Source organism: Microtus pennsylvanicus, chromosome 16, assembly GCF_037038515.1.
Source record: "Microtus pennsylvanicus isolate mMicPen1 chromosome 16, mMicPen1.hap1, whole genome shotgun sequence".
Lineage (NCBI taxonomy): Eukaryota > Metazoa > Chordata > Mammalia > Rodentia > Cricetidae > Microtus > Microtus pennsylvanicus.
In genome coordinates, this window is record NC_134594.1 from 7374106 (window position 1) to 7388807 (window position 14702).

The 14702-nt window shown below is 45.7% G+C and overlaps 1 protein-coding gene across 1 annotated transcript; it reads right to left on the bottom strand.

The window, feature by feature from the left end:
* Positions 1-922: 922 nt before the first annotated feature.
* Positions 923-14049, bottom strand: Samd7 (sterile alpha motif domain containing 7). Its single transcript, XM_075950920.1, has 7 exons — positions 13961-14049; positions 12251-12375; positions 11456-11534; positions 9344-9954; positions 7188-7306; positions 6683-6793; positions 923-1039 (listed from the first exon to the last, which is right to left on the bottom strand). The coding sequence occupies exons 1-7, from the start codon at positions 14047-14049 to the stop codon at positions 923-925; spliced, it is 1251 nt and encodes a 416-aa protein (XP_075807035.1).
* Between the last annotated feature and the right edge of the window lie 653 nt (positions 14050-14702).

Genomic DNA, 14702 nt, shown 5'->3' on the forward strand with positions numbered 1-14702 from the left:
CTGGATGTGCTCCCCTAGGAAGGCCTCGTTGGCCCAGCCTCACTCTAAGGGCAAGGGTTACACAGGGCAAGCACACTAGACAATGGGGTTGTGGGCTTCCTGAAAGAATTCCTGCGAGGGTTAGTTCACTTGAGCTGTGAATTTTAAAACCAGACACTTGTTCTCATGCTCTACAATTCAGAACAGTGAAATAAGACGTTTTCCTATGCCTGAAGCTAAGTCCCCTCTCTAATGGAATTGCTGTCTTTTTCCTCTGGGTTTCTTTAGTCTTTCTGTCAAATGTTAAATGGAAGATTGGGACTCCACATGGAGCAGACACAGTCTCTTCAACAATCACCCCCTCTTACTAGTTCCAGCCTGCTGCATACAGATGATTCCTCCTCACCCCTCCAACAAATCCTGACTTCACCCTCATAGGGCCTACCCCAGGCTAGACGCTGCCCGTCTTGAGATAACGTGGGTGTCTGTGGTCAGCTTCTCTTCAGCCTCCTCAGATTGGAGCCTGTGTCTCCACCAGGGTTGAGCATAGGAGGAGGGAGGAGAAGGAGTTGCTCTTGAGTTTCTTCTCTCAGCTGCTGCAGGGTATTCCTAACAGAGGTGTCAAAGACTGTAGCTTGCAAGATGTTTAGCATTTTCTTCTAAGGACAATTCTCCAGAACCTTGGTGCTTGCTTGCTTCATCTTGGCAGGAAAGAAGCCTGTTGGGTGAAATCCTCCCAAGACAATGCTAGGAGCATGGGCTTCCTCTCCATGTCCTCCACTTGGCCACAGGAAGCTGTCACACATCGCTGGTAACATCTGCAACTCTAGAAAACTGGGAGTGACTTATTTGTCTCTGAGTATTTTTAATTTCTCCAACTGTCTTGCTCAGTTCTTGTAGGAATCATTATATCCGGGGAAGAAGGAACGCTCAGCACATCACTCTAGGAGTCAATATCCACAAGAGGGGATGCGTCTGCTGGATGATCAAGTGTTCGCCTTGCATGGGTGGGGAGTGGAGGAATTTTCTTACAGAACGTACTTCCCACATGCTGAGATACCTTTGAAGACAAAATAATTATAGTAATTAAGTCTGAATTCTTTTGATAACTAACCATGGGGGGTGGGGGAGGAAGGCGGAGGTAATTTCACACACAGGACATCTATATAGATGGAGGAGGTCACGCTTCTGGTATGTGGTAGGCCTTGTTTGGTTTTTAGAGTCATGGGATATTTACAGCTGTAAACTGGGTGTCTACTGGCTCCAAATTTCCGTTTCTTCTCTGGTCCTGCTGTGGTTTCTCTGCTTCTTCCCTTGCATGCCCAGCTCAGACCCATCCTCTAGGATTCCTTCCTGGCAGCAGGGTGGTTCTTTACTCTTGTTCATGTCCAAGATCATGGGGCTTGCCCTCAATTTCCCTCTTGGGTACCTAGACCTTATTATCTTAGTCAATGGCAAACTTTTGCTTGTTTGTCCTCTGAATCCCCAGAGCCTTCCAACTCTGCTACTTTGGTTCCCAGTGACAAGAACTTCATACTGTCTCCTTTGATTGACAACTGCTACTGATGGGGTCTTCTCCAGTTGGCAGATGGTAGCTGGGATCTAACACTCTGCTGGGTTTCAGGGAGGAAAAGATACCACTTGGGGACCCAGAAAGGAACAACAGCAAATCAAAGTCCAGCAGAACTGACCCATAAACTGTCTGTAAGTATGTCAAGAGAGATACTGTTCTTGTTAAAGGAAAAGAAATCTCTGGAAAATAGTTCCACACTGTTATCCCTGTCAGTTCTTAGTTCCGATGAAAAGGATCCGGTTATGGTAGATGTTGTGTTGATACTGGGCGAGCAGGGTAAACTTTCTGTCTTATTTTTACAACTTCACTACCTCTAAAATTATTCTAAAATGAAAAGTTAAAAGAAACAAGCAAACAAAAAGCCCACAACAGAATCCTGGCAAAGACGTTAGGTGTGGAGGTGTTCACAGCAGAAGCCCTTTCTTTCTTTTTATTTTGAGGCTGGACTTAAACTCATTTCCTTTTTGCCTCAGTGTCCTAAATCCTGGAATAACAGCTGGGTGCTTTCGTGCTCTGCTGAATAGCTTCCAGCCCGGAGAGATGGCTGGGGGCTTAGGGCACTCGTTGCTCTCCTAGAGAACCCGAGTTCAAATCTCAGACCTACAAGGCAACTCACAAGTGTCTGTAACTCCAGTTCCAGGAGATCTGGTGCTCCGTTCTGGTTCCCATGGGCACTAGGCACATACAGGGTGCCACGTGTAGAAATAGAACCTATTTACATAGAATTAAAAATAAAGAACTTCCATATCCTAAAAATTGTAGGCAAGCAAAAATGATAGTGGCAGGATATTCTTTCTTTTAAAAGTGTGTGGGGGTTGTGTATATATGTGTATGTGTTTATCATGTGTGTGTTTATGTGTACATGTTTATCATGTGTGGATTTATGTGTACATGTTTATCATGTGTGTGTGTTTATGCGTACATGTTCGTGTGTGTGTATGTGTACATGTTTGTGTGTGTGTATGTGTACATGTTCGGGTGTGTGTGTTTATGCGTACATGTTCGTGTGTGTGTATGTGTACATGTTTGTGTGTGTGTATGTGTACATGTTCGGGTGTGTGTGTTTATGTGCACATGTTTGTGTGTGTATGTGTACATGTTCGTGTGTGTATGTGTACATGTTCGTGTGTGTGTATGTGTACATGTTCGTGTGTGTGTATGTGTACATGTTCGGGTGTGTTTATGTGTACATGTTTGTGTGTATGTGTACATGTTCATGTGTGTGTGTTTATGTGCACATGTTCATGTATATGAGGGTGTGTGTGTGGAGGCCAGAGGTCCGTGCTGTCTTCCTCTATTGCTTCCTGCCTTATATTTCACTGAAAGCCTCTCACTGAAGCTGTGGTGGGTTTGGTAAGTCCAGGTGGCAAGTGTGCTTCTGGGGCCTCTGCCTTCTGCCACCCTAGTGTTGAAGGAGCTGCGGGCTGGCGTTCCTGCCACCCGGCTCCTGGCTGCCTGGCTAGCTTATGCCCCAAAATAATAACACACAAACTGTATTCATTTAAACACTGCCTGGCCCATTTCTATTAATGTGTGTAGCACCGAGGTGCGCTTACCGGGAAGATTCTAGCCTACGTCCATCCTGGGTTGGAACTTCATCGCGTCTGCCCCAGAGAGCAGAGCTATGGTGTCTGAGCTCACTTCCTCTTCCTCCCAGCATTCTGTTCTGTTTACTCCACCCACCTAAAGGTTGGCCTATCAAATGGGCCAAGGTAGTTTCTTTATTAGCCAATGACCTTCCTCCATCACCCTAGGATTGCAAGTACATGCCCCTGTGCCCAGTGATTTTGTTTTCTGCCACACTAAGGTTACAGGTACATGCCACCCTGTCCAGTGATTTTGTTTTCTGCCACACTAGGGTTACAGGTACATGCCCCTGTGCCCAGTGATTTTGTTTTCTGCCACCCTAGGATTACAGGTACATGCCACCGTGCCCAGTGATTTTGTTTTCTGCCACACTAGGGTTACAGGTACATGCCACCCTGTCCAGTGATTTTGTTTTCTGCCACACTAGGGTTACAGGTACATGCCACCGTGCCCAGTGATTTTGTTTTCTGCCACACTAGGGTTACAGGTACATGCCACCATGCCCAGTGTTTTGGTTTTCCCACGAGTGCTGAGGACCTAAACTCAGTTCTTCAAGCTCATGTAGCAACATTTTACCAACCAAGCCATCTCTCCAGCCCTGAAAGGACATTCTGAAGTTCTAGTTTCTGATGTAAATATTTCTGGCAAACACAGGCAGGCTTGCATAAATTTAGCTGCACACCAATTGCTGGCTTTTTGTTTCATTTGAGACAGTCCACTCTTTAAAAAAGAAATTGATCTGTTAGAAAAGCCTGTATGCTCTGAGCTCACAAAAGAGTAAAGATTCCTTCTCTCCTGAAACATGCATTCTAAAGGGGACAGAAGGAAATAACAATTAAAACTGCATATGACCGATAGATCTGTTTATGATCGGGGTATAAGTGTATGAGAAAAAACGAGCAGAGAGAGACATCAGCAGGCTGGGAGGGTGGGGTGCGTCTTTAAATAAGGTGAGGAACTGGGCGATGGTGGCGCATGCCTTTAATCCCAGCACTCGGGAGGCAGAGGCAGGCAGATCTCTGTGAGTTCGAGACCAGCCTGGTCTACAGAGCTAGTTCCAGGACAGGCTCCAAAGCCACAGAGAAACCCTGTCTCGAAAAACCAAAAAAAAAAAAAGGTGAGGAAACCTGGTGAGGAGATGCAATTGAACAAAGATGAAGGTAAGAACTAAGCTTGCTAGCTCTAGACTGTAGTCCAGCACCAGGAAGGCTGAGGCAGGAGATTTTCTGTGACTTTGATTCTGGCCTGGGATATAGAGTGAGACCCTGTCTCAGAACAAAGCAGAATCAAAATCTAACAACAACAAAATAAATAAGAAAGCAAAAGCAAACAAGCAAAACCTTCCAAAAGATGAGGGGACCAAGAATGAGGATACTAGGCAGGGACTTTCCAGAGCTGACGAGTGCCCTAGCAGAGAATATGTCTGAAGGGGTTCAAGGAGCCCCAGCAGCAAGAGAGCAGGTGCCTGGAGGTGCTACTGGCAGTGGGGGAAGCAAGAGCTGCTCTGCTGAACGGAGTGTGAATGCCAGACTTTCCCCTGGACTCGGAAGAACCTGGGGAGCTACCACAGGTTTGCAGCGGAAGAGTGGCGTGGTTTGCCTTAGGTATAAAGAGTCACCTTTCATGGCACGTGAGTAACTCTGGTTTGGGAAGAGCAGAAGCAGGGAGAAGAAGCAGAGGAATCTGCTTGTGAAGTCATCACCGACAGCTGATGGTGCTGGAGTTGGCCCAGCCAGCTCTCAAGTGCCAATTATTACCTTTTTATTCTTTTTTAGGAAGTTTGCAAACTAGTTGTTAAAAACATGCCATCGTTAAAACTTAAATAAGCCTAAAATTAAGTAAATTATATGACAAATGGAAGTAATAAATATTTAGATCTCATTGCTGCTGTGGAATAATCCTCCTGTGCTCTGTAAAGATTTGCCACTCCAATTGCTGTAATAAAACACTGATTGGGCAGTAACCAGGCAGGAAGTATAGGCAGGATGGCCAAACTAAGGATGATGGGAAGGAGAAGGGCGGAGTCAGGAGTCACCAGCCAGACAGAGAGGTGAGCAGGAGATGAATGCACCATGCTAATAAAGGCAGCAACAAGTGACAGAGTGTAAATAAGGCATGTGGGTTAACTTAAAAGTAAGAGCTAGTTGGTAATAAGCCTGAGTTTATTAGTCCAGCTTTTATAATTTATTAACTTAATTTATAATTTATTAATTTAAGTCTCCAAGTCAATTATTTGGGAAGCAACTGCCGGGTATTTGGAAACAGGTGGGCAGGAGAAAAACATCCGTTTGCACATTGCTACTTGCTTTAAACCTTATCTATCTATAATTACTGTTTATTGCTATCTATGTTCTTAGGGATATTTACACCTGAGATACACCATGCCTGTTACTTATGGTGTACTCAGAAATGAGGTGTTGCAATGTGTCTCTTCCCAGTTCTGTATCCACTGACATTGATGAATTTGTCAATCTGTAGGGGTCGCTGACACTATGAAAGCTACAGGTCAGGCCTGCTTCTCTTCATAACGAGACAGACCTGCCAACCACATACACAGCCGCGTACCTACCGCCTCCCCGCCATACCAGCACACAGCCGCGTACCGCCTCCCCGCCATACCAGCACACAGCCGAGTACCGCCTCCCCGCCATACCAGCACACAGCCGCGTACCTACCGCCTCCCCGCCACCCTTCCACATTCAGCTCGCCTCACTTCCATCACATCCTCCGTTACAGAGGGGGAAAGGCCAAAGAGGAGATTAAATAAGTATTCTACGTATTGATATGACAACACCGTAATGTGACCCATTTCCCTTGTGCTTTTGTCATCGCTGTTACTAAACTGTGTGCAGTCGCCATACCTGTGAACTAAACTGTGTGCAGTCGCCATACCTGTGAACTAAACTGCGTGCAGTCGCCATACCTGTGAACTAAACTGCGTGCAGTCGCCATACCTGTGTACTAAACTGCGTGCAGTCGCCATACCTGTGAACTAAACTGCGTGCAGTCGCCATACCTGTGTACTAAACTGCGTGCAGTCGCCATACCTGTGTACTAAACTGCGTGCAGTCGCCATACCTGTGAACTAAACTGCGTGCAGTCGCCATACCTGTGAACTAAACTGCGTGCAGTCGCCATACCTGTGAACTAAACTGCGTGCAGTCGCCATACCTGTGAACTAAACTGCGTGCAGTCGCCATACCTGTGAACTAAACTGCGTGCAGTCGCCATACCTGTGTACTAAACTGCGTGCAGTCGCCATACCTGTGAACTAAACTGCGTGCAGTCGCCATACCTGTGAACTAAACTGCGTGCAGTCGCCATACCTGTGAACTAAACTGCGTGCAGTCGCCATACCTGTGTACTAAACTGCGTGCAGTCGCCATACCTGTGTACTAAACTGCGTGCAGTCGCCATACCTGTGTACTAAACTGCGTGCAGTCGCCATACCTGTGAACTAAACTGCGTGCAGTCGCCATACCTGTGAACTAAACTGCGTGCAGTCGCCATACCTGTGAACTAAACTGCGTGCAGTCGCCATACCTGTGACTGAATTTTTAGTGCTGGTCCTAGTTTGAGCCCCATGGTGCCTCGAAGATGCTGCTCGGTGAGAAGGGGCAGTGTTTCTCCATCAATGGCGTGATCCTTAAATACCTGAAGAAACCCAAAAATACGCGTCCTTTCGCTTGCATGACAGTCTACTGACTGAGTTGTCTCCTCAGCCCCTTTGGTCTTTTTGTAGGACAAAGTACATATTTCTGTTATTTAGGCACTGTAGTAAATATTTCTCATTCTTCCTGGATATTTAGCCAGTCACCTTCTCATGAGAGGAAATTAAGGATAGAAAATTAAGCTAAATAGTTGCTTCCCAGAGCTTCTCCAGTACCTGTGTCTACTAGTCATAGACATCTTCCAATGAGAAACAGTGTCAGAAAATGGGGGTTTTAGTAGGAATTTTCCCCTTCCAGGGGAAAAAGGAAGTTTGACAAAACTCATTGTACATTAAATAGTTTCAAGTTTTCATAATTTCGCAAAATTACGAAGTTACCTGGGCATAGTCTGAGCACCCCGGCAGGCTTCTGATGAAGTCATGGACGTCATCTACGGTCCACTTCTGAATATCAGCCGAGGAACAGGCTTCGCTGAGTGCACCCAGTGCCTGTGCTCCTGTAACGTGAGAAAAAGTCGTAGGTGGTGTGAAGCTTCCGTTCAGGAGGAGACCCTTAGAACACAGGATTGCTGTTCGCTGTACGAACTCACTAACATCTGTCTCCACAGGTGTTCCGTTTATATGGGACGATTTTGAACTTCCTAAAGATGTTCAGACACATTGACAGGAGGTTTATTGCCCTCTCTTAAGGTCTCTTCAGTGATGTCACTCTAGGTGAACAGACAAGGGGCTGATTTGCTCTGTGGTCTCTGAGGTGCTGACAGAAAGGCCCCGTGAGCTTCGTCTTCCATATTAATGCCGCAGTACCATGTTATGTGGTCTCCTGTGCCCATCAGGGTCTGAACCCAAATGGAGAACTTCACGGTGAAGTGGTCGGTGTGGTGGCTGTCAAGTTGACACAACCTAAGATCAGCTAAGGGAGTCTCAATGGAAGCATTGCCTAGATCAGATGGTGTGTGTGTGGGGGGGGGGGTGATGTTCCCTGGGGGAATTGTCTTGATTGTTCCTTGTTGTAGGAGCGCTCAGCCCACTGTGGGCATTACCACCGCCAAGACAGGTGGTGTTGAACCAAATAAGAAAAGCTATCTCTTATTGTGAACTTCTCTGCTAGACTGCACACAGTATTCGTCATGGTGCCTGCCACATTTCTTCTCGGGGAAGTGAATTCCCCCCTTGGAGGCAATGCTGCATGGAATAGCAAGCAGGCCACCTTCAAGTTCCTCTCTTGAGTTCTTACTGTGACTTTTCTGGGTGGTGGCCTGTGACCAAAAACTGTAACCTGAATAGATTCCTTCCTAAAATCACTTTTGGTCACACTGTTTTATCACGGCAACAGACAGGAAGACAGAGCCCTCAGAGACATGCCCACCTCTGTGTTTTCATTTTCTTTCCAAACAAGTTCTAGAGAGCTATCCAATGTATCTGTACTGCTATGCTACTTTCAAAACGGATAGTTCATGCTTTTGTCAGTTTTTCTACACTTGGATACAGGAAAGATAGAATTTGTACTTTAAAACAAAAGCCCTTGGGGGGCTGGAGAGACGGCTCAGTGGTTAGGAGCACTGACTGCTCTTCCAGAGGACCAGGGTTCAAATCCCAGCACCCACATAGCAGCTCAGTGCTGCTGCAACTCCAGTTCCAGGGGATCTGACACCTTCAGAGACAAACATGCAGGCAGAATATGAGTGAAAAATATGAAGAAAAATAAATAAATATTAAAAAATACATAAATTAAAAAACATAAAAAAATAAATAAAAAGCAAAGCAAAACCCCCAAGTCCACAACAAAATAGACCTCTAGTTCATGTTAAAGAAATTCACAATTAAATTTTGTTTTGTTTTGTTTTTCGAGACATGGTTTCTTTGTAACTTTGGAGCCTGTTCTGGAACTAGCTCTTGTAGACCAGGCTCGCTTTGAACTCAGAGAGATCTACCTGCCTCTGCCTCCCAAGTGCTGGGATTAAAGGCATTAGCCACCACCAGCTGGCTAAAATAAAATTTTAATTAAAAATCTCTGTAGTTTCTTATATTTATTTTCTTAATCTTTGTAAAGTGGTTATTATACAGCAATATCAAGACTAGTGTTTCTAATATGACTTATGAGAAGTGACCAAATAAAATGACTTCAAGACGTCATTTAAAACAGGGTTAAGAAAATAGAGGCGGAAGGGCCTGGAGAGATGGCTCAGCGGTTAAGAGCACTGGCTGCTCTTCCAGCAGGCCTGGGTTTGGACCCCAGACAGCTCACAACCTCCTCTAGCTCTAGTTCCAGAGGATTCAATGCTCTTTTCCCAGTCTCTGCAAGCACTGCACATGCATGGTGCCCTATACACACGCAGGCAAAAGACTCACGCACATGAAATAAAAATAAATACCTCTTTAAAAAAAAAACGAATGTGAGAGAGATAGACAGAGGGTTTGAAAATGAAAATGAAGGCCAAAATATGACGCATGACTGTCACAGTTTCCTCCGCAATGGGAAGACCCGGTCACCTGGAGCTGCTGAGGACCTGCCCTGGATCCCAGACACCTACCTGGCAGAGGCAATATGGAAATCGGCAGATCAAGCCCATTCTTTTCATCACGGCCTCCGCAGACCTGCTCCGAGGGCTTTTCCTCCCCACCATCCCGAGCCTTGGCTTCTGGAGAAGAGGGTTTTGTCTGACTTGGCTGCGGCTCTATGCAGGTGTTGGCGAGGCCCCAAGTTGGCTTCTCATCAGTTTCCCTTGACTTCTGGATGTTGTCTACTTCAATTTCCGGGTCTTTGCTATCCTCTTCCTCTTCGCAGGGAACCACAGGCATCTGGCCTGAGTCTTTTTCTTCTGCTTGATTTTTGAAACTCTCAGTGTCGCTCTTTAGAGGTTTCTGATAAACTGAGCCTCTCCTGAGTCGGTATTTCTGGCCCCAGCATTCTGTAAAGTGTGGTCTATTTCCCAGTAGAATAGGGTTTTCCTGAAGGTGTCTAGAAGTGCTTCTGTGTAAATGCAGATCACTGGCAGGCAGTGTGCCCCTGCCTTGGAAGCCTGCAGGGCCACCCAGGCAACTCAAGCCATAAAAGAGGGGTACCCCTAGGCCAGCCAGTCCCTTGGGATTAACTCTTTCCATTCTCCTTTGCTGGTGAAGAGAATACATTTCCATTTCTGCCCTAAAAGCAAAACGATATGGTTTACATGTCTCCAGACAATGGTTAGAAATCGAATTTTTAAAAGTAATTTGTTAATTATTCATTTATTACTTATCTGGAGGGTGGAGAGGTGGGTACATGCATGCCATTGTGTGTGTGTGGAGGTCGGAGGATAGTGGTGATGGGGTTGGACCTCTCCTCCCATTATGTGTATGCTGGGGATCAAACTCAGATTGGCAGGCTTCGCAGCAAGCCAGACATGTAATCTTAGGAGGCCCTTGCTTTCCCTAAGCTAGTCCCTATGTGTATAGCGTTTGTCTGAAGCCTGTTTGATGGAGGCAGGAGGCCTGAAATTGGAGTGTTCGGGCGACTGTTATAGTGCAAGCTTGAAGCTCTGCTGTGGGCCTTACCTGTCATGCACAGAGCCTTAGCGGGTAGTAGTTTCTTGTCAGACACTAAACTTCATAGGGTGTCTAGTTCCTCAGCGTACTGATAGTTAGTGGAACTCAAGCAGTTAGTGCTTGTCTTGGGTCTAGATCACTGCACACGGATGGGCAGGCAAGGAAGGGAGGCCTGCTTCGGCTCACTTCACTTTGCCCATTGGCCTGTGACCACCGGGACCTTCCTCTCTCCCTGAGGCCGAATTCTGTTAATTATGGGTGCACTTTATTTGCTGCTGGCCATGACAGATGAAGACCTTGTTAGGTTGACATGAGATGTCCTGGGTTCTGATGACATCATCTGAAGGGGAGTTCACTCCTGTCTCCAGGCAGAACGGAAACCATTTAAGACAGAAATGCCCATGGGGATTCAGAGGAATCACATCCAGGATTTTGTTTTGTGGGTCAATGGAAAGCTACTGAATATGCAGATCCATCCACTCTTAGCTCTGCTGTGCGGAGTGGGCTCGGGTAGGTATGTGCGTGTGTTCTGTGTGGTGTGTGCCTGAGCACGTGTGCACATGCATGCAGAGACTGTAGGAGGACCTTGGGTGTCCCCCTGTCCTGTGTCCTCCCATCTGACTATCCTGTTCGAGGGAGGTCTTTTACTCAGATGGCAGATCAGCAGGCTTTGGCTAGGCTGACGGGACAGCAAACCCCAGAAATCCTCTGTCACTGATCCCTGCCTCTAGCCCTGGGATTAAAAACACGTGTGGTCTCACCCAGCTTTGGACGCGGATGCCGAGGATCTGACCTCAAGTCCTCCTGTTTGCGCAGGAAGCATCCTCACTAAACTTTTTAATCCCCAGACCCCACCGTCTGCTTTTTAACCTTCTGTTTATTATTAAAAGCTTGAATAATTTATTCTATAATGCACCCGAAGTGCTTTCTGTAAATGATCAGCACATGTGTGTATAAAGGGCATGTGTTCCTCATCACACCCTATGTACTTCTATTGTATTTATATGTGTTGATAATTTATTAATTTTAATTCATTTATTTTAATTTACTTAAGACAGCTCAGATGAACAAACAGTCATGGGACTGAATAGAAGACAAATCAAACAATGTTCTTCAGTTACCTGGCAGTATGATGTCTCTCAAACATCTCGTTCCTTGTGGCCACTGCCTTTGTGGGTTCAGGTGGTAAAATGCCCCAGCCTTAAGGGAAGCAGGGAGGGAGGGAGGGAGAGAACACCCCATCCCACAAACAAATTAGAAGTATGCACCTGAAAATAGTAAAATAATTCAAAACAGGATCTGCGGTTACCCTTAGCTGGAATGGAATGTGGAAAATGGTATAGAATCTTCTACTGTTTGGCTGGAACCCAATAGACACCACCAGGCCAATAGCGGATAACGCTTCAGCTTTTTCCTTGAACTGTCAGTCTCATGACTGGTGGCATTTTCCTGTCAAACTTCAAATGGGAGGATGGCTTACACCTCCTTGATGTGTCTTTTCTTGTCCTGTTTAATGATACATATTTCTAAGGTCCAACGTGATGCTTTGATAGATGCTTACATTTGGTTACATATTGGTTAGATCAAGATAATAACATATTCATCATCTCCTAGCTTTATTATTTTTATGGTGTAGACTTTTTGAGATCCACCAGCAATTTTTAACTATGTAACACATTATTATAAATTCTGACTATACTGTATCAAGCATCTCCAGAATGAAATCCGAATAAAAGCTAAATTCTCCCTATGACTTATGAGACCATATGCACAAGCACCATCTAGAAAGCAAGTGCACAAACTGCGAAGGCTTAGTTGCTGCCCAGGTCTCCAGATTGGAGCATCAACAGCCGCTTAAACAGCCCACAGTCGTTCACGGGGCTCCACAGACTGGACCACACACTCATCTCTCGTACCTGGGTAGAAGTGACCCGACAGCCGGTTTAGCACATTTGCATTGGGAACAAGAGAGGATCCAGACTGGGAAGGAACACAAAACTGACTTGGTCCAGCTGGAGCCACACTGGTAGACAAGACATCTCTAGGAGGGAAAACAGACATGAGCAGACTATGGCTGGAATTATACAAAGTTTCTATTACTTAGTGTGGTGATATAAGTTCGTTGTTAAGTTAATAGAATTCAGAATCATCTAGAAAATTGAAGTACACTTCTTGACAGGCTCACTAGGGGATTTCAAGAGGGTTATTGAGGGCAGGATCTCGTGGGAATCTGATGAAATCAAAGGAGAAAGTGGGCAGAAGGCAAGTGTCCTCCCTTTGGGGGCCCAGCATGATGTGGATTATTCTGCTGTGTCATGCCTTCCCTGCTGTGATAGACAGAATCCTCTAGAAGTATAGCCAAAATCAGATGTAGTGGTCACAGCCACACAAAAGTAACCAATTCACTGGTCCTGGGGTTTGTAAGAGCTGCTTGGGGCTCTAATGTGTGAATGCCCCAAACTCTTGTGGTCACAGAGAAGCATGGTGAGGAAGAGTAGGAGAAAGAAGCACAGCAAGAAGATAGCTCAGGGCTGTCTTGGGAAGAGACCCACTCCAGTCAATGCCGTGGTTGGAGGACTCACAACAGGCACTATGCTCTGAGCACACAGTCTGTTTATATTTAATGGTTCCTTGGTGGCATTGGCCATCTAGGATGAATGTTTGGCCCTCAGGAGGCAACATGTTTATTGTTCACGTTCCATGAACAAGGACAGATACTGGGTTTTATTTTATCTTCAGAATGCCAAAATATTACAAAGAAGGGACTCTAGAATATTGTCAGAATGTATAACCAAAATGCTGAAGATTTCCATGCTATTGAAATAAGGATTAGGTGACAAGCAATCCGGGTGTTATAGACTTAGGGTGGAGCTGCCTTAATCTGATAGGATTGGTTCTCTTAAGGAGAGGAGCGGGACTCTGGAGGACACCCCGCATGTGCACACAGAAGGCGCCATGTGAGGACATGGTGAGGAGGCAGCATCCTTGGCCAGGAAGTAGGACTCACCAGAAACTGACTGGGCAGGAATGTGATTTTAAACTTGTAATTTCCAGAATTGGAGACCTAAGTGTCTTTTATTTTTTTCTTTACTTAAAAAAATTATGTGCATAGATGTTTTGTCTGATGTAAGTAGGTACCGTGTGTGTAGTGTCAGGAAGGCCAGAACAGGGCATTGCATCCCCTGGGGCTGGAGTTGCAGGCCAGTGTGAGCTGCCAGATGAGTTCTGGGAACTGAACCCTGTCCTCTGGAAAGAGCAGCCAGTGCTTATGACTGCTGAGCCTTGTCTCCAGCCCTGAACATCTGTTCTTTACACCATGTTGTCCTTGTGTTTTATGGTGGTAGTCTCAGAAGACTGATCGAGCAGATTTTACACTTGATATTGCCTGTCACAGTCCAAGTAAATGTGTTATCGGTTAGTGGGTCCAACCCACTTCAAAGGGAAAGTAGAGTCTTACATTTTGAAGGGAAGACCAGCAGAGAGCTGTGAGTCGTGGCACAGTCCACTGAGCTAACCCCAATGTTGTTTTGTCTAATCTAGCATCTAATGCTAATGCTAGCATTGTTCCAAACTCTGACGACAATTCATTTACTCTTCTGATTCTCTATTATATTGGAGAGAAATACCTGTCCACAATTGGAGGCCCAAATGGTGCAGGAATCAGTGGGATCCTCTGATGTCCTGATGCTGCCAATAAAGGGTTCACAGACATCATGGGGCTGTGACTCTCGTGACTCTGATGGAATTCTAAAAAGAATCAGGTGCATTAACCAGTGCCTACTGAAAATTATTTTTCTCTCTCTCTCCCTCCCTCCCTTCCTCCCTCCCTCTCTCTTTCTCTCTCTTTTTCTCTGTGCCCCTCCAGGCAAAGGTGTAGTGGCTTCTCCCCAAGAATTGCCCCCATTGTGCTTTGGGAACCTGGGGGCTGGCCTGTAATCCGAGGGACTTCCTGTCTAGGCTTTCCCAGAACCGGGGTTACAATCGCACACCTGCTTTTGTTTTGCCTTTATGTGGGTTCTTGTCATTGAACTCTGGTCCCCATGCCTGCACTTTGTGAATTCCTTGAGTTTTTCTTAAACATAAGGATAACCTCTTCACAGTGCCTAAGAAGATGAACTGCACCAAACTTCAACTCTACAAAACCCCCCCAAAGGAAGTCACTGATAATTTCTGTAGAACCTGTTTTATAACTGTGTCCTGGAGTTTGTTACAGTCCACAGGGCAATGCCACACCACATCACAAACAATAATAATATGGAACCAGCCCTGTAAGATTCCAGGGATACAGTTTCTTCTTTCAAGTTATTTACATCCTTCCTATTTCCAGAGTGGAAGTGTACAAGCCCTCCCAGATGTTCGGTCTTTGGG